At 41.8% G+C, this 21,023-nt stretch overlaps 1 protein-coding gene across 1 annotated transcript in view; it reads right to left on the minus strand.

The window, feature by feature from the left end:
• The window catches only part of LOC132816950 (protocadherin Fat 4), a 135,780-nt gene that overhangs the window by 38,205 nt on the left and 76,552 nt on the right, over positions 1-21,023 (minus strand). Inside the window, exon 8 of the mRNA XM_060826974.1 lies at positions 10,973-11,280. Within this exon, the coding sequence (XP_060682957.1) occupies positions 10,973-11,280 (308 nt within the window). The remainder of the gene's footprint in view (positions 1-10,972; positions 11,281-21,023) is intronic.

Raw genomic sequence — 21,023 nt, forward strand, 5'->3', positions numbered from 1 at the left:
ATATGAATCACAGAAAGTTAGCATGCTCTCACAGCAAGTGATTAGAAAGGCAAGTGGAATGTTGCCATTTCTTGCAAGGAGAATAGAATACAAAAGTAAGGAAGTTTGATTGCAGATGAGACAACATCTGGAATACTATGTAGTTTGGGTCATCTTACCTGAGAAAGAATACAATTGCATTAGAAGCAGTTTGGAGAAGGTTTGCCGGACTCAATTCTAGTTTGACTGTTTAACTTATGAGGACAGATTGAACTGTATCTGTTGGCATTTAGAAGAATGCGAGGTAAGTTTGTTGATTCCTGAGGGGAATTGGCAGGGTGGATGCTGAAAGGATGTTTCCCCTTCTGGAGGAGATTAGGACTAGAGGTCACAGGTTAAGAATAAAAGAACTTCCTTTGAAGACGGAGAAGAGAATTCTTCTTCTGTCATAGTTAGGGTGGAAAATTCACTGTCTCATAGTGGAGACTTGTAACTGAATTTACTCAAGGCTGATTAAGGTAGTTTTTGTTAGACAAAGGAATTGATGATAATGGAGAGCATAGGCTGGAAATTGCAAGTGAATCCACAACGAGGGTCAGCCATGACTTTATTGGGTCAGAAGTCACATGACACCAGGTTATAGTCCAAGAGATTTATTTGAAATCCCAAGCTTTCAGAGTGCTGCTCTTCACTTCAGCCAATGAAGGAGCAGAGCTCCAAAAGCTTGTGATTTTAAATAAACCTCTTGGACTATAACCTGGTGTCATGTGACTTCTGACATTGTCCACCCCAGTCCAACACCGGCATCTTCACAGCATGGACTTTATTGAGTGACAAAGCAGGCTTGAAATGCTGACTGGTCTACACTTGCTCAGGTGTTCCTTTGTTTCTATTCCTAAGTCCTATATGTTTCTATGATCTTATTGATTCCCATTATTGCAACTGTATTCTTATAAGAACTGTACATTTTTGAAATGTGAAACTTTAAGAATATTGAGATGTTCTTCAATTTCATTTTCTAACAGGAAGTACGTTCTTAAAATTAATTTAATTTTTCTCCTACAGGCTCATTTCAGTGCAGAACTGTATCACAGATAAGAGAGTGAAGGAATTATAAGGAGTGAAAGCCTTTCAGATTTGATATAAACATATTTATATCAAATCTGGTAGTGGGTGGCACTGTGGTTTGCACTGTTGCCTCACAGCACCAGGGACTCACACTGTTTCCATCACTGGGTGACCGTTTGTGTGTAGTTATCAGGTTTCCTCCCATAGTCTAAAGATATGCAGGTTAAGTGGATTGGCTGAGTTAAATTGCCCATATTATCCAGGATGTGCAGGCTATGTGGATAAGCCATGGGAAATGCATGGATAGGATAGTAGGGTGGGTCTGAGTAGGATGTTCTTTGGAGTGTTGGTGTGACCTTGATGGACTGAATGGCCTGCTTTTCTCCACACTGTAGGGTTGCGATTTCCTTCTATAAGTTAAGTTTGAGCATGTTGCATGATGCTCTGCAACATCTCCCTGAAGAATTCTCCATATCAGGATGACTCACTCTTGAATTTTTCCTTGGCTTGTGCAACACTGTAATTGGTCACAAAGGAGAATCTCAAGGTGAATTATGTGCAAATTTTCCTTCCATGTTGAGATGTGTTTGGTCTCCACTTAACACTTTCCTTAGAGACTGGGGATTCATTGTGTGAGGAATCACTTGAGTGAACTCCTGTTGGACTATTCCATCTCTCAGAACATTGATGCTTTAAGCCACTTCATCATCACTCTATTTCATAGCCATTATCTTGTTAAAATTTTGGATTCATTGTTAGATTTCAAGAAGTTGAAACATCCTCGTAAATATAACTGCATTTTACAGTGATTAAAAATATTGCTACATCATGTGATTAATACAGTGCACATTTATCTACCAAAATCATTTGAAAAGACCAAATCTCATGTGATTATGTGAGCTCAGTCTTGTGATCGAGTGGAGCCTCATTGAGTGTGATTACAAACTCTGTTATGCACAAAGCAGAACTAACATGATGTCATGCACGTACAGAAATACCGTGGAAATATGTATAGAGGATTTCAAAAGCCTAAAACCAGAAAATCAATGCAATTTAACTCAAACTACAGCAAAATGCAGGATTGATAAATATGTGGAAATGTCTGCATAATAGGAATAAAGTTTTGTGTAATTTATACCAGGCCTACTTCTTGTTAAACATATACAAAATCTAGAGGCATGGGACATGAGCAGTTCTGTTTCCTGTCTGCAGTACAAGCAGTAATGTGTTCAGTATCATCATGATAACTATCCAGTCTTTATTAACCTTAGTGGATTGTGTTAAACCTGATAAGTACTGAAAACAGATTTTACTAGCTCCCTATGTTGTCTTTGTAAAAATACAGCAAAATGAATAATTGCTGTTTAAAGAAGTATTTTACAAGAAAATTATAATATCATTCACTGTTTTACAAAGAGAAACATTATAAACCTTTCTGTTGATCGAAATGGCCATGAACTGGCATAAAATTCTATGTGGAGAAAAATATACCTTGGTGACAATTATAGAGTCACACAGCATGGAAATATACCCTTCAGTCCAACCTGTCCATGCCATCCAGAATCCCAAACTAAACTTGTCCCACCTGCCTGTACCTATGAATATCCCTCCAAACATTTCTTATTCACATACTTATTTAAATGCCTTTGAAACATTGTAACTGTACCTGCATCCATCACTTCCTCTGGCAGTTCATTCCTCACACACACCACCCTTTGTTTAAAAATATTGCCTCTATGTATTTTTTAAATCTTTCTCCTCTCACCTTAAAAATATGCCCCCTAGTCTTGTAATGTCCCACCCTAAGGAAAAGATACCTTTATTCACCTTAACTATTCCCCTCATTATTTTATAAACTTCTACAAGGTCACCCCTCAACCTCCTGTACTCCAGTGAAATAAGTCCCAGCCCGTCCAACCTCTCCTCATAAGTCAAACCGTCCATTGCCAGCAACATCCTGGTAAATTTCTTCTGAACCCTCTCCATCTTAATAATCTTCCTATAACAGGCCAACCAGAACTGGACACAGTACTTCAGAAGAAAGGAGGAGGACATGCCCCAATCTACATCAACCGAGCTGAGGTGGAGAGGGTCGAGAGCATTGAGTTCCTAGGAGTGATGATAACTGACAATCTATCCTGGACCTCCCATGTAGATGTGATGGTCAGGAAGGCACAACAATGTCTCTTCTTCCTCAGACAACTTAGGGAGTTCAGCTTGTCCATAAGGACTCTCACCACCTTTTACAGATGCACCATAGAAAGCATACTGTCTGGATTCATAACGGCCTGGTACAACAACTGCTCTGCCCAGGGCAGTAAGAAACTACAGAGAGTTGTATGCACAGCCCAGACCATCACGGAAGCTAAACTCCCTTCTATTCTTCATTAACACTTCTCATTGTTGTAGAAAGGCTGCCAACATTACCAAAGTCCCTTCCCACCCTTGTAATACTCACTTCTAATCTCTTCCATCAGGCAGAAGATACAGAAGCTTGAATACATACACCAACAGGTTCAAGAGCAACTTCTTCCCTGCTGTTTATTAGACAGCTGAATGGACCTCTCTAACTTCATATGATGTTGATTTTGCTTTGTGCCTCTCCTGTGTAGTTGTAACCTTGTATGCCTCACTCTGTCTAAGCACCCTATGATCTGTAAGTCCTTGTTTGCTATATCCTTGTCTGTACTGCTCGCAAGACAAAGCTTTTCACTGTACTTAGGTACAAGTGACTGCAATATATCATATCAAATCAAAAGAGGCCTCATCAACCTTCTATACAACCTCAACATAACGTCACAACTCCTATACTCAAAAGTCTGAGCAATGACAACAAACGTGCTAAAAACATTCTTAGCCACCCTATTTTTATGTGTTGCAAACTTCAAAGAACTATGTACCTGAATTCCTAGGTCTCTCTGTTTTACAAAACTACCCAAGGCCCTACTTTTAATTGTAAAAGTCCTACCCTTGTTTGTTTTACCAAAATGCAATACCTCACATTTATCCAAATTAAACTCCCTCTGCCATTCCTCCATCGATTGACCCAATTGATCAAGCTCTCTTTGTAATCTTGTGATCTCCAGCATCTGCAGACCTCATTTTTTACTCGAAGATTTTAACCTTCTTCACTGTCCACCACACCACCAAGCCTAGTGTCATCTGCAAACTTACTAACCAAGCCTTCTATATTCTCATCTAAATCATTGATATAAATGACAAACAAAAGTGGGCCCAGCACCAATCCCTGTGGAACACCACTGGTCACAGGCCTCCAATTATCTCAGCCACTTGAAGCTATCAATCTGTGGGTAGACTCTAAGTAATCAAATGCTTGTACCACCTACATGCCCATCTCCTGCTGTCTTTCCGATTGGTATCTTGGTGGGTTATGTATCTCTTAAATGCACAAGTGTGGTTCCAACGTCATGGAAACAGTCTTGGTATATTCACCTATTCAGCACGGTGGCACAATGGTTAGCACTGCTGCCTCACAGCGCCAGAGATCCGGGTTCAATTCCTCAGGCGACTGACTGTGTGGAGTTTGCACGTTCTCCCCGTGTCTGCGTGGGTTTCCTCCGGGTGCTCCGGTTTCCTCCCACAGTCCAAAGATGTGCGGGTCAGGTGAATTGGCCATGCTAAATTGCCCGTAGAGTTAGGTAAGGGGTAAATGTAGGGGTATGGGTGGGTTGCGCTTCGGCGGGTCGGTGTGGACTTGTTGGGCCGAAGGGCCTGTTTCCACACTGTAAATAATCTAATCTCTGTGAGAACTCATGCAAGACAGGGAAAGGCAAGTCAGGATTGAAGATGAAGGTATATTTTGTAAAGATGGTAATTTAAACAACAGGGGACAACTGTCTGTACTTTTCCATAATAAAAAAAATAATGGCATGAAGGGCTCTTGTGGCACAATACAAGTGTCACTACCTCTGAGCTAAGAGGCCTGTGTTCAAGTCTCACCAGCTCTCGAGTTCTTTCATAACACATCTCAACAGGTTGCTTAAAAATCCAATGTTTCTGATGGGTGGGTTAGCCCATGAAACCAGGTGGGTAGGCAGTTAAATATCATCCAGGAACTTTACCAGCAAGGCTCCATTCTCTTCCTCTAATCTTCCATGTGAACCCGCCCACCTAACCAGACCGGAAGGCTGCATGCTGTAAAACGGTGGGGTCTTTCTTTAAATTTTCATGTTGGGAGCTGATGACATCACTGTGTCTGACTGGTACTTTGAGGAGGATAAAATGCTATGGATTACCTGCCAGGTGAACTGCATCCAAAAGAGACAGCAACAGGTCAGGCCAGAGTAAGTAACAGAGTATATCATGAACATGTGACATAAATTGGACCCTAATCGCTGTTTTCGGACAGATCTAGCTGTAGCATATGCCTTATAGTTTTTATCAGTTTTACTGACCTGAAAGTTGAATTGGTATTAATTAGTAGGGCAGAAAATTAACTTAGTAATTGCAGTTTGATATGAGTCATTAACTCTCTAGAAAAGTGGACAGAGTTTGCAAGAACACACAATAAGGAAAGCACAGGGTGAGGTGAGGGCTGAGCACATTGAGAAATGAATCCTAATGAGGAATTCAGTGCATGTGACATGGGAAAGAGGTACTCCTTTTTTTATCAGCCTCCAGTAGCTTGTTTTTTTTTGCCTCTAGGCTAGGGATTGTTGCTGTCATAAATAGGTATTGTTTCAGCCGTATAAAGTAATAACTCATTGACCAATGAAAGACAAGGACAGCAATTTTTTTCCCCAAAAGGACCCAAGAGAACTATGTGGGCTTATAATGATATTGGCTACATTGTTGTCATTAGACTAGTTTTTTAAGCCCCAAAACTTTATTGAATTCAAATTTTAACCAACTACCATAGCAATATTTGAACCCATGTACCTAGAGCATGAAGTTCTAGATAAGCTGGTGACATTACCACTCCTTCACCATCAGCCCTTAAGCCCTGCCACAAGGATGAATTTCTTCATTCAAAGATTTGTAAATCTTTGACATTCTCTACCCTAGCATTTTGTGGAATCTCCATCATTGTGTTTATTTCAGGCTGAGATAGATAGGGATTTTTGCTTCTCAGGGATATGAGGAGTGGGGGAAAGTGGAGTTGATATCCAGGATTAGACATGATCATGAGGCTTCAGACCAGCGGTATGTCACAAGGACTGGAGTTGGGTCCACTGCTTTTGGTCATTTATATCAGTAATTTGGATGCAAATATAGGCTGTATGGTTAGTAAATTTGCAGAAGACACCAAAATTGGAGGAGTAGGACAGCCAAGAAGGTTTTGTCAGAGTACAACGGCATGTTGATCAGATGGGCTGATGAGCCAAGGAGAGGCAGATGGAGTTTAATTTAGGTAAATGAGAAGTGTTGCCGAACAACGAGCTCTTGGAGTGCAGATTCATAGGTCCTTGAAAATTGGGTTACAGGTAGACAGGATAATGAAGAAGGCATTTGATATGCTTGCTTTTATTGGTCAGTGCATTGAGTATAGGAGTTGAGGTAATGTCGTGACTGTACAGGACATTGGTTAGGCCACTTTTGGAATATTGTGTTTATTTGTGGTCTCACTGCTGAAAGAAGGATGTTGTGCAGTTTGAAAGGGTTCAGAAAAGATTTAAAAGGATGTTGCTAGGGTTGGAGGGTTTGACCTACAGGGAGAGGCTGAACAGGCTGGGGCTGTTTTCCCTGCAGTTTCAGAGGCTGAGGGGTGTTCTTACAGAGGTTTATAAAATCATGAGGGGCATGGTTATGGTGAACAGCTAAGATCTTTTCCCCAGGGTAAAATTAGAGGGCATAGGCTTAAGGTGAGAGAGGAAAGATTTAAAAGTGCAGCTTTTTTGTGCAGAGAGTGGTGCATGTATGGAATGACCTGCCAGAGGAAGTGGTGGAGACTGGTACAATTACAACATTTAAAAGGCTTCTGGATTAGTACATGAACAGAAAGGGTTTAGAGGGCTATGGGCTAAATGCTGGCAAATAGGACTCGATTAATTTAGGATGTCTGGTCGGCATGGCTGAGTTTGACCAAAGGATCTGTTTTGTGCTGTACATCTCTATGACTCAATGACTGTATGATCATATTGAAAGTCGGAATAGGTTTGATGGCCCACACAGCTTTACTGCTGTTGCTATTTCTTGGTTCCTTGGAAGAAGGTAAGTTTTAACTTATTTTGTGCAGACAAGAGGAACTGAATTGTAAACTGGACTGGCTGAAATGTCCTCCTCCAATTGTCTGCTGACTGCTCTTTCAGTTGAACAATACCAGCTTGATGTGAAGAAGAAGGGCTTATGCCCAAAACTTCGATTCTCCTGCTCCTTTGATGCTGCCTGACCTGCAGTGCTGTTCCAGCAATACATTTTTCAGCTTGATGTGAAGCCAGGCAACTGCATTGAGATGTTGCTGTTAATTCAGACCTCAGAATATTGCTGGCTTCTTGCTCTAGAGCAGTTGGTAAGTTAGCGTACTCCCCCAGGCAGTTACCAAAAATTAAAATCTGACATTTTGTTGTAACACATTTGATTCGCTCTGGAAAAATATCAGTTGAGATTGAGATATGAACCTGCAAAATTAGTGAATTGGAAAAGACCAACTCTCATGTTTCAGCATACAATTTAAACCTGACTGTAAACATTCTGTTTTTATTTGGCTCCGGAGTTAACTTGTAACCCGTAACAACATTTCTGTTCTGACAATCTGAAAAATGACCCTAATCACTTCGTGCTTAGAAAGGCCAAGTTTTCTCAGTGAGGACGTGGTTGAAATTTGCACAGCGATACATGTCACTGATCAGATAATGCCATAAATAACAGTCCAGTAATTACTGGTCCTGAGTATCCCATTGACAGGATTTTATTCACCAAAGAAAGCCTGAGGTTCTGATCTGTTTGTGTTAAATTACATGATGTCAGACAGTGCAGTAGTGGGGCAGAAAAACTAGTCTGGATTGACTCACCTCCTTGCACCTCAGATTAGTTAATCAATTCCCAAATTCTCCTCCTTCCTTAACCAGAGGCAAATTGAATATCTTTAGGGTTGCATTGCTCCCTGGTTGGCATGTATTGTGCTGGTTAATTGGAACTGTGTCAGCTCTCTGAGGCAGTATTAAAAGAAAGATTTTCCTTAAGATGTGGTTGATACTTGCAAGCCATTATTTGAACCAGACACATTAAGATTCAACTGCATTGTATAGGACTGACTGTAACATATGTAGACCAGAAGAAGTGAGACTCGTAAGTTAGCTTCCCTGAAGGATGTTAGTGAGCCCAATTGAGTTTTTACAATAATCTCATGGCTTTCATAACCATTTTCTGGCACTTGGGTCCAAATTTAAAAATTCTTTGACACATGAGGTAGGTCTGAAAATCTCCAGGCCGTTGCTGAAGATTACCGACTCGCTGTGGCTCAGTGATTAGAACTGGGGGAATACAACTGGAAGCAAGGATTCTTTAAGCAGCTTCATGAAAACTCCTCTCAAAAGTTGGGTGGCTCAAATATGATAATGGGAGTCACCATTGTTAATAAACTGAACATATTCGAAAATATCTAAGATTTGCCTTGTGTTAGATTGTATTTTGAAGAGAGGTTACACACTTCATATCAGGAAAATTAAAAATTCTTCCTATGAGGATTTTTCTATCTAGATCAAAACGAAGAGAAATAAAACCCAAAGTTTGGAAAGCTAGAACAAAATACAAAGTTGTGAGAATTAAAAACCATATCAACACTAACTGTGAATGCAACACTCGCTAAAGTTTCAGCATTAATAGGTGCTGTCTTGCAGTGAAGATGAGTACATGATGCATGCTCACACTTGCAATGCTGATCATACAAGACACTATTTTAGTGAGAACATTAGCATAGCCACAGTGCACCTGCACATAAAGTGGGCTGAGTAAGCAGTTTGTGATGTCAGTTAAAGTGCAAAACACTGACTGGATTCCAGCAGTGCCATGTCCAACCTGAACACTCCAACTAATCTTTGCTCTTAACCTCACACAGTTGAACATCCATTCAACAGCAGGAAGGACTACGCATAACCACTATTTCAAGGGATCATCAATCACTTTGAGGTCAATTGTTTATTAACGTCTTCAGTTTAATGCTGAGTTTCTAGAAGTATTTGGCAGTAATGTGATGCTTAAAATGACTTGAAGTCTGCAAGCAGTGTTGTGGCAAGTGATCAAAGCCTTGTTTGTGACTCTGATCAAATTCACTTTCTCTCTCTCATGGGTGCTATGAGACCATAAAATATGGCAACAGAACTAGGCCATTTGACCTACTCAGTCTGGTCCACTATTGATACTCTGATATGTTTCTCAGCCCCGTTCTCCTGCCTTGTCCCCATAAGATTTGATTCCCTTATTAATGAAGAACCTCTGCTTGTGGGTGCTGTGATTTCTATTCTCCTTGACCTGGCCAACTCTCAGAGTGAACAGAACCCCTGACACTCCTGTTTATCTCTGTCAGCCAGGGCTCACTGATTGGACCAGATTAACTGCCCCACTCAAGGAACTCATTCTATGAGGTCAACCTGGCTGACCTTGTTCCAATCAGTGCAGTGTTGTCTATTTTTGCCATACTTTTCACCACCTCTTCTCAATCCTTTTGTATCCTTTTTAAGATAAGTGCTTTCTCACTACGCCATAACTGAGTTGAGCATTTTCACCTCCTCCTGCCTGTTTTTTAAAAAAAATCTGTTTGTTCAATATTAAATATATCAAATGCTTCTCAGAGAAAGCCAGCTCTTGAACACATGAAACCTAAAGCTTGCGTCAGTTCTTTGATAAATATAGCTCTTGGTTTCACTGTGAATCACAATAGAATTTAAAGTGAAAATTCAGATTAATTTGGCTTTGGGATATTGAATTCCTCATCCACTGCAGAATAAGAATCTCACCACACTTTACGTCAATCTTTCTGAACTTTGTGGACATCTTTTATTAGAGCATTGAAATGCTCAAGGGAATAACTTCACCAACAGGAATAAGATCAAGGTTGAAAGTAATTTTCCACTGTCTTCATTTGACATGAGCTGTTTGTACTTTTCCAAAATTAGAGAAATACAAAAGGTGACATTGGTCCTCACCCAATTTTAAATAGTTTTGACTAAACATCAATAAATTGGAATGTGAAATCAGAAACTGAGAAAAGAGACTTTTTTTTTCTGTTTCCAACATTTCCCTTACATTGATGGTTTAAATCTTTTGCAATACATTGATTCATTTTGATGGTAGTCATCATGGCAGCACATATGGCTATAGGAAATAGGGAATAGGTCAGTTCCAAAGATCAGGAGCAGGCAGGATGTGGAGTAAATTTAAAATTTATAGGGAAAGCAGAAAGGTGTTGAGAATCTAAAAACAAAGAGAAATCATTTATCGGTATGTCTTAAATGGAAAATTAAAAATTTAAAGTTGAGAATTCACATAAGCAAGGTGAAAAAGCTCTCAGACTCAAATCTTGGAGAAGCATAGAGTCAGAGAGATATACAGCACGGAAACATACCCTTCGGTCCAACTTGTCCATGCTGATCAGATATTCCAACCTAATGTTGTCCCACCTGCCAGCACCCGGCCAGTATCCTTCCAAACCCTTCCTATTCATATACCCATCCAGATGCCTTTTAAATGTTGCAATCGTACTAGCCTCCACCACTTCCCCAGGCAGCTCATACACATTTCATTCACAAATACGCTCCATAGTGAAATTTTAAATTACAATTTATATAGAAAAAAACCCATTAGAAGTGTACATCTGGAATTTTATGATGAGGAAAATAGTTTCAAAGATAAGACATTAACTTGAGGATAGTCAGTTATGAGATTCATACCGGAAGCAAGTACAAAGGTAACCTTTTTTTAATATGATAAAGTTGGTAGATTTATTAGTTCATAAAAATGTTCTTACCTTCCCCGTTCTTGTTGCAAAAATCTTGTGAAACTCTCCATCTGTTACATATTGATCAGTTACCAGCCGAACAATTCCACTTCCAAGATTATAAGAAAACTCAATTTTACCATTTATTATTTCCAGTGCAAGAAATTCACCGTCTGCACCTTCTTTGTTGTCGTAGTTATATAAGAGAAGGGAATTTTCTCTTATTGTGGCAAGTTCCACATAAATGATATTGTTTGTAGGATCAAGAGAAGGAAGTTCCATGTAGGAGAGCTCTTCAAATCCAAGGCTGCTACCATCACATTCATTCCCACTTGTTCCTGTATGGGAATAGATGGGATAACATATTGGGAAAGTTACACAGAAGGATAATGCAATAAAATTAGAGTCATAGAGATTAGAGCCACAGCATGGAAACAGACTCTCCGGCCCAACTCGTTCATGTCCTAACTTAATCTAGTCCCATTTGCCAGCATTTGGCCCATATCCTTCTCAACCCTTCCTATTCATATTCCCATCCAGATGCCGTTTAAAGGATGTAATTTTACCAGCCGCCACCATTTGCTCTGGCAGCTCGTTCCATACACGCACCATCCTCTGCGTGAAAACGTTGCCCCTTCGGTCCCTTTTAATCCTTTCATTTCTCACCCTAAACTCTAGTTTAGAGCCCTCTAGTTCTGGACTCCCCCACCCCAGAGAAAAAAATCTTCTCTATTTATCCTGTCCATGCCCCTCATGATTTTATAAATCTCTAGAAGATCACCCCCCAGCCTCCAACGCTCCAGGGAAAACAGCCCCAGCCTATTCAACCTCATCCTAATGCTCAAATCCACCAACCCTGGCAACATCCTTGTAAATCTTTTCGGAACTCTTTCAAGTTTCACTCCCCTTTCAAGTTTCCGATAGGAAGGCGACAAGAATTGCATGCAATGATATTTACATTGGCAGTGGCAAATGTTTATATTGAGGTATTAGAAACACGAGTCATAGAGTCATACTACATGGAAGTAGACCATTGGGTCCAACCAGTCCATGTCGACCATGTTCCAAAACCAAACATGTCCCACCTGCTTGCGTTTGGCTCAGTTTCCTATTCACTACTTATCCAAATATCCAAATATCCCACTGGCAGTTCAGACCACACACTAATTCTGTGTAAAAGTTCCCCTTTTGTGTCCTTTTAAATCTTTCTCCTCTCACCTCAAAAATATGCCCTCTAGCTTTGACATCCCCCACCTTAGGGAAAAGACTTCTGCTATTCACCTTATCTATGTCCCTCATGATTTTACAGACTTCAGTCAGGTCATCCCTCAACATCCCACACTCTAGTGAAAGAAATTCCAGCCCATCCAGCCTATTTGTGTAACTCAAACCCTCTATTCGCAGCAACCTTCTGGTCAATCTTTTCTGAACCCTCTCCAGTTAAATAATATCCTTCTTATAACAGGTGACCAGAACTACACACACTACTCCAGAAGAGGCCTCAGCAACATCCTATACAACCTCAACATGACCCAACTTGTAAAGGCTAAGTGGTTTATATGGCTGGCTACTACAGCCACTAAAAATCTCAAATATTAACCGAAAGAATTGCAGATGCTGTAAATCAGAAATAAAGACAGAAATTGCTGGAAAAGCTCAGCAGGTCAGACAGCATCTGTAGGGAGAAATCATAGTTAACATTTCAGGTTAAGTAATCCTTTGTCAGAATATTCTGAAGAACAGTTACTCTCCAAGGATGGTGCCAGACCTGCTGAGCTTTTCTTGTTTTATTTCTTAAATAACAGCTAAAGATCTTGAATTCTATCATTCACAAACATACGAGAATCAATATATTATAATGTTTTTACAGCCCCATTCAAGTTGCAGAAATCTTGAAAAACTTTCAATATGTGATGAGTTTAGAGCATGGATCAGTACCTGGTGCTATGATGTTGTGGCCATAACAGAGACGTGGGTTTCTCAGGGGCAGGAATGGTTGTTGAATGTTCCAGGGTTTAGAGCATTTAAAAAGAATAGGGAGGGGGGGAAAGAGGGGAATGTAGCACTACTAATCAGAGAGGGTATCACAGCTACAGAAGTTACCATTGTCGAGAAGGGTCTGCCTACTGAGTCAGTATGGATGGAAATTAGGAACTGTAAGGGAGCAGTCACCTCATTAGGGGTTTACTACAGGCCTCCCCTATAGCAGCAGGGAGATGGAAGAAAGCATAGGTCGGCAGATTTTGGAAAAGTGTGAATGTAGTAGGGTTGTTGTAATGGGTGCCTTTAACTTTCTCAATGTTGATTGGAACCTCCTTCGAGCAGATGGTTTGGAAGGAGCTGTTTTTGTAAGGTGTGTTCAGGAGGGTTTCCTAACTCAGTACATTGACAGGCCGATGAGGAGAGAGGCCATTTTGGATTTGGTGCTCGCCAATGCGCCGGGGCAGGTGTTAGATCTTGCGGTGGGAGAGCATTTTTGGGATAGTGACCACAACTGCCTCACATTCTACATAGCTATGGAGAAGGAGAGAAGCAGGCACAATGGGAGGATATTTAATTGGGGAAAAGGAAACTATGATGCTATCAGACGTGAGTTGGGAAGCATGGACTGGGAACAATTGTTCCGTGGAAAGGACACTATAGACATGTGGAGACTGTTTAAGGAACAGTTGTTGCTAGTGATGCATAAATGTGTTCCCCTGAGATAGGTCAAGAAGGGGTAAGATAAAGGAACCTTGGATGACAAGAGCAGAGGAGCTTCTCGTCAAAAGAAAAAAGGCAGCTTATGTAAGGTGGAGGAAGCAAGGGTCTTGCTCAGCTCTAGAGGATTACAGGCAGGTGAGGAAGGAGCTCAAAAATGATCTGAGGAGAGCCAGGAGGGGGCATGAAAAAGGCTTGGCAGGAAGGATTAGGGAGAATCCAAAGGCATTTTACATGTACGTGAGGAATAAGAGAATGATCAAAGAAAGAGTAGAGCCAATCAGGAATAGCATAGGGAACTTATGTATAGAATCTGAGGAGGTAGGGGAAGCTCTAAATGAGTTTTTTGTTTCTGTCTTTACTAAAGAAAAGGACCTTGTAGTGAATGAAACCATTGAGGAGCAGGTAAGCATGCTAGAATGGAGAGAGATTGAGGAACTGATGTGTTGAAAATTTTGACAAACATTAAGATTGACAAGTCGCCAGGGCCAGACCGGATTTGTCCTCGGCTGCTTTGGGAAGTGAGAAATGTGATTACTTCGCTGCTTGCAAAGATCTTTGCATCCTCGCTCTCCACCGGAGTCGTACCTGAGGACTGCAGGGAGGCAAATGTAATTCCCCTCTTCAAGAAAGGAAATAGGGAAATCCCCGGCAATTACAGACCAGTAAGTCTCACGTCTGATGTCTGCAAGGTGTTAGAAAGGATTCTGAGGGATGGGATTTATGACCATCTGGAAGAACATGGTTTGATTAAAGGTGATCAGCATGGCTTTGTGAGGGGCAGGTCATGCCTCACAAATCTTATTCAGTTCTTTGAGGATATTAGAGAAGTAGATGAGGGTCAAGCGTGGATGTTGTGCATATGGACTTCAGTAAGGCATTTGATAAGGTTCCCCATGGTAAGCTCGTTCAGAAGTTCAGGAGGAATGGGATACAGGGAAATTTAGCTGTCTGGATACAGAATTGGCTGGTCGACAGAAGACGTCAGTGGTGAGTGGTGTTCCACAGGGCTCTGTTCTTGGACCTCTACTCTTGTAATTTTTATTAATGACTTGGATGAGGAGATTGAAGGATGGGTCAGCAAGTTTGCAGACGACACAAAGGTTGGAGCTGTCATTGACAGTATAGAGGACTGTTGTAGGCTGCAGTGTGACATTGACAGGATGCAGAGATGGGCTAAGAGGTGGTAGATGGTGTTCATCCTGGATAAATGCGAAGTGATGCATTTTGGAAGGTCGAACTTGAAAGTTGAGTACAGGATTAAAGACAGGATTCTTGGCAGTGTGGAGGAACAGTGGGATCTTGGTGTGCAGGTACATAGATCCCTTAAAATGGCCACCCAAGTGGACAGGGTTGTTAAGAAAGCATATGGTGTTTTGGCTTTCATTAACAGAGGGATTGAGTTTAAGAGCCGTGAGATCTTGTTGCAGCTCTATAAAACTTTAGTTAGACCGCACTTGGAATACTGTGTCCAGTTCTGGTCACCCTATTATAGGAAAGATGTGGATGCTTTGGAGAGGGTTCAGGGGATGTTTACCAGGATGTTGCCTGGAATGGAGGGCTTATATTATGAAGAGAGATTGACTGAGCTTGGACTTTTTTCATTGGAAAAAAGAAGGAAGAGAGGGGACCTAATTGAGGTGTACAAGATAATGAGAGGCATAGATAGAGCTGATAGCCAGAAACTTTTTCCCAGGGCAGAAATTGCTAACATGAGGGGTCATAGTTTTAAGCTGTTAGGCGGAAAGTATAGAGGGGATGTCAGAGGCGGGTTCTTTACACAGAGAGTTGTGAGACCATGGAATGCATTGCCAGCAGCAGTTGTGGAAGCGAGGTCATTGGGGATATTTAAGAGACACTGGACATGCATATGGTCACAGAAATTTGAGAGTTCGTATATTAGGTTTACCTCACATGAGGATCAATGGTCGGCACTACATCGTGGGGTGAAGGGCCTGTTCTGTGCCGTACTGTTCTATGTTATTTTCTTATCAGTAATATTACAATGGAACTGGCTGTTGTATAATACAACTTAATATGTTTACAGAGTGGGCTGTACTGTACCAGGACTGGAAGCTAGTAAAATAAATGCTCTGTATCAAAATATATAGATCTACTGCTGTTCAACAGTGGGTCAACATGGAGTTTAAGTAGATATATCTTTCACTTGATGTACCACTTCAAGTATTAATCAAACATTCAATACATTCATCAATCAAATGTCTCAGGAACTTTAGTAGATGTAAGTCAGATAGGGTGAAGAATGTGTTAGATGTTTGCCCATTATTAGAGAATTCAAATCTAGCTCACGTGGATAGGAAGAGACAAAAACTGCAGATGCTGGAATCCAAAGTAGACAAATAGGAGGCTGGAAGAACACAGCAAGCCAGGCAGCATCAGGTGGTGGGGAAGGCAACATTTTGGGTGTACAATGAGTCCCATCACAATGCTGGAAGCATCTTGCACCGTCTTTTATGCTTTTTTTATCTGTGGTGAGGTGAGATTCTCGCTAAACAGTAGTGAGATGCCAATTGGCAAGGATTAATGATTGTTAAATGCCTTGTTCACAGCACCATTTCACTCCTTAATTTTCAGACTTCCAACTTACCAAACCCATCACCAAACACAATGTCAGGAAAACTCAACAAGGAAATCAGAGCAAGCACCAGTGAGTTTGATTCACTACTTACTCTGAATGACACTAGGCACCAATATTTCAGGGGATGCTCCATGGGCACCAGTCAAATACACCACCACATTCAAGGAATTGACATTCAACACGTGCCATCTTCTAAGAATCCTTATGGCACATCGCCAATCCATTGCAGGATGCTTTTGTACATCAATGCTGCACCTTGGGCTGCATTGGCAATTCTCATTGTAATGCTGCAGCAAGGACACCGTGTGCTCAGTCACACATACCCAGCTTGCAGACTGGACCAGGCTGTATCACTGGGCTTTTCATTCACTGCCATAGCACTCACTCACTCTGAGCCTACCTGGATGCTCAGCATTCCAGCCTTACCTTGTCTTGCCATTTTGTTCTTTGTCCCCTCAGCCAGGATTACCACATGCATACTACAGCTGTCTTGCCATGTCATTTAGCGCAGATGCAAAGCCCAGAAGCTTGTCACATTTGCCAGCAGTCCTCAGTCAAATCCAGGGAGATAGCCTATGCTCAGGGGATCCCAGTCGAGAGTGTAGTGTTGGTAAAGCACAGCAGGTCAGGCAGCAGCTGAGGAGCAGGAGAATCAATGTTTTGGGGATAAGCCTTTCATCAGGAATTCCTGATGAAGGGCTTATGCCTGAAAAGTCAATTCTCCTGCTCCTCAGATGCTGCCTGACCTGCTGTGCTTTATCAACACTACATTCTTGACTCTGACCTCTAGCATCTGCAGTCCTCACTTTCTCCTCAGGGGATCCCAGCACAGTAAGTATGGGAGCCTCCCATACCAGTCCAGACACCGCTCGGGGCAGTCAGAGTCAGGAACTTACCCTCAAAAGAGGAGAGGAGCCAAAGGATGGGCAGCCTACCACCTGACAAGAGCCTTCCTGTTCTGCTGTGGGCTTTCTGCACAGAATGAGAGAGAGGCAGGTATTCTGGGACATGAACGTAGATGGCAAAGCTGTTATTGTTGATGCAGGTGGATATGAGTAGGCAGTATAGAGTATGCAGGGTTTGAAGTTTTGGTGGTTGGTGTGAGTGAGAGTGGGTGAGGGACATACTGCAAGCAATAGTGAGTGTGTTAGGACATGACCCTTTGTTGGAGCTGGGTACAGAGCAGAGAGAGAATGAGTGTGAAGTATCAGACAGAAGATGGTAACTATCAGAGTGGTCATTGACTTTTCTCCCATAGTGTTCGGAATACCTGGTGGCAAAGGCAGACCAGGCTGGCATGATCTGATCTCATGGCATCTATTGCTGGTGTTGAGGTAAGAGGAAGTCCCATGGTTGCACTACCCTGTCCAGTAGGATTTCCAAGACCTTGCCCATGAGTAGAATACAATTTTCCTCTGTCTGCCATCTCTGGGGCAAACATCAGCAACTGCTCAGGGCAGCTCTGGACTGACCGTCCTTGTCTGGATTCACACGAGGCATTTAATGATAACACAGGCACAACAGATTGTTGGTGAGTTCTGGAATATTCAGTGAGTAGTGACTTGTCCTGGGAATGGTGCATGGTAAGTTGGGATAGAAATCAATTTTAATTTTAACTTATTTGTTTTTTGTGGGATTTGGATGTTGCTGGCTGGCCAGCATTTATTGCCCATTCCTCATTGCCCTTGAGAAGAAGGCTGTGCGCTGTCTTCTTAAACCAATGCAGGCCACCTGCTGGGTTGATCCACAATGCCATTAGGGATGGAGTTTTGACCCAGTGACAGTGAAGAAATGGCAATATATTTCCAAGCCAGAATGGTGACTGGCTTGGAGGGGAACTTAAAGGTGGTACTGTTCCCATATAACTGCTGCTTTTGTCCTTCTAGATGAAAGTGGTCATGTGTTTAGAGGGTGCTGTCTGAGGATCTTTGGTGAATTTCTGTAATACATCTTGTAGATATTACACACAGTTGCCACTGAGCATCGGTGGTGGAGGGAGTGGATGCTTGTGGATGCAGTGCAATCAAGGGGGCTGCTTTGTCCTGGATGGTGTCAAGCTTTTATAGGAAGATGCTATAGGATTGGGGTAGATCATTAATGAAGTGAGTTTGATAAGATGCAGCAAGAAAACGTCACGGTGAGGCACCGTCCGAGAGACTCGACATAATGAGGACCTAGCCAAAAATATTCAGCCCTATGTGATTGACTCTTCATGGACTTCAGGACAGCTAAGGGTGAACAATTAGTTCTATTTTACCAGTGTTACTATGTTACATGATATGACAAAGAACACTTTACTGAAAATGTGTTTGGGGGCTCTGTGTCCATTTCTGAATAACCAAAATGTACACCACTCTCAGGCAGGAAGTGGAAAAATGTTTTCTGCAGTTCATTCTAGTCTGTGAGCTAGAGGAGACATAACGGGTTGAATGGTCTTTCTCCATACTGTGTGATTCTCTGATAATGTTACTTTTGATAGCATCTACACTCATCAATACACAATTCAGAAGAAGATAATTGTGATGTAAGAGAGCACTTACCAAATGGGCAGCTACAATTGTATCCACTGGGAAGGTTGACACAGGATCCATGGTTCAAGTGACCATGTGACATTGCACAGTAGTTCACAACAGTTTGACACAAATTACCTGTAACAAAATCTCATTTTATTATTGATGTAGCATGATCTTGGATTAGTGGTGCTGGAAGAGCACAGCAGTTCAGGCAGCATCCGAGGATCAGCAAAATCGACGTTTGGGGCAAAAGCCCTTCATCAGGAATAAAGGTCTACTTTTTTCTAAAATAACTTTAACATGTTCATGATAATACAATATTGAAAATAAACATTCTAGATCCTTCAAAATTATTGTGAAACATTCATGTCAGCTATGTAGGAGATATAAGGTAAAAGTTCATGCCAATTAATAGTCATACTGAGAATTTCTGCTCAGGGTTACTGCTGTTGAGTGAAAGGAAGTGGAAGGAAACCCAAGAAATGGATGCCAGTCAGAACACTTCTTTTAGAATTCATAACAAGTGTCTGAACAGTAACATAAAGATCTATCTTCTCAAGTGGGGAATTGCATTTATCAAGAAAGAGAGTTTAAAGATTTTTCTTTTAAAGGAGAGATTGATAATGGCTTGTAAGGCTAAACAGAAAATATTGACTAACATTAGGACTAGGAAGGCAAAATGATTGATCAGATTGACTTTCCAAGAATATTGAGAAACTCAGATATTATTATAATGAACTTTCTGAAGGCTGGGGACATAAAGGAGTGAAAGTTTAGAAAGACAGGATGACGCCAATAAAGTGATTGGGAGATAAGCCAAAGGCTGAGGCCAGAGAAAGGAATAAAGTCAAATGGACTGACCTGTGTATATGGTGTCTAACTTGTTAAAGAAGGAATCAGTTGGCTTCACACACTAGATCCTGAATTCTCAGTGAGGCTAGTGGGTGTCTGAAAATTTTCATGGCTCAGTCAATATGCCTCAGGAGAAAGTGCCCAAAAGAAGGAATTTCATTGTTAAATGATGGGTAAGGCTTCTGTCAGGCCTGTTGTCCCTAGAATAAAGTTGGAGGAGCCACAAGGCTGCTGTGGGTGCAGGTGCATTCTTTAAAAGATCTGCTCTAATTCTGTTGGACTTCATTCCAGTTCAATAAACATTACATCCTCTCAACATCACCACCCCTCCCAACCCCCACTAGCTCATCAAGCTCCCTGATGCCATCACATGCCCCCATCCACTACCCTTCTGAATATTAACATTCCCCATGCCAGGCTATGGGGAATGCCAGGCTACACTCTATCCCTCTTCACATCAAGCGATGGCATTCCCATGCCTATCAACTACTATATACAGGGAATTTGTGTTGCAGACATTTTGTCCCCTGTCTAGTTGACATCCTCAGTGTTTGGGAACCTCCTGTGAAGCACTTCTGTGATGTTTCCTCTGGCATTTATAGTGATTTGTACCTGCCGCTTCCGGTTATCAGTTCCAGCTGTCAGCTGCAGTGGCCGGTATATTGGGTCCAGGTCGATGTGCTTATTGATTGAATCTGTGGATGAGTGCCATGCCTCTAGGAATTCCCTGGCTGTTCTCTGTTTGGCTTGTCCTATAATAGTAGTGTTGTCCCAGTCAAACTCATGTTGCTTGTCATCAGCGTGTGTGGCTACTAAGGATAGCTGGTCATGTCGTTTCGTGGCTAGTTGGTGTTCATGGATGCGGACTGTTAGCTGTCTTCCTGTTTGTCCTATGTAGTGTCTTGTGCAGTCCTTGCATGGGATTTTGTACACTACATTGGTTTTGCTCATGCTGGGTATCGGGTGCTTCTTCCTGGTGAGTTGTTGTCTGAGATTGGCTGTTGGTTTGTGTGCTGTTATGAGTCCTAGTGGTCGCAGTAGTCTGGCTGTCAGTTCAGAAATGTTTTTGATGTATGTTAGTGTGGCTAGTCCTTTGGGTTGTGGCATGTCCTCGTTCCATTGTCTTTCCCTTAGGCATCTGTTGCAGAAATTGCGGGGGATATCCGTTTTTGGCGAATACATTGTATAGGTGTTCTTCTTCCTCTTTTTGCAGTTCTGGTGTACTGCAGTGTGTTGTGGCCCTTTTGAACAGTGTCTTGATGCAACTTCTTGTGTGTGTTGGGGTGGTTGCAACCAACTCCCATTCCTAGACATGATGGTACAGAGAGCACTGAACGGAGATTTCACCACAGAGGTATACAGGAAAGCCACACACACAGACCAACTCCTAAACTATGAAAGCAACCACCCAACACAC

The sequence above is a fragment of the Hemiscyllium ocellatum genome, chromosome 6 (genome assembly GCF_020745735.1).
Source record: "Hemiscyllium ocellatum isolate sHemOce1 chromosome 6, sHemOce1.pat.X.cur, whole genome shotgun sequence".
Lineage (NCBI taxonomy): Eukaryota > Metazoa > Chordata > Chondrichthyes > Orectolobiformes > Hemiscylliidae > Hemiscyllium > Hemiscyllium ocellatum.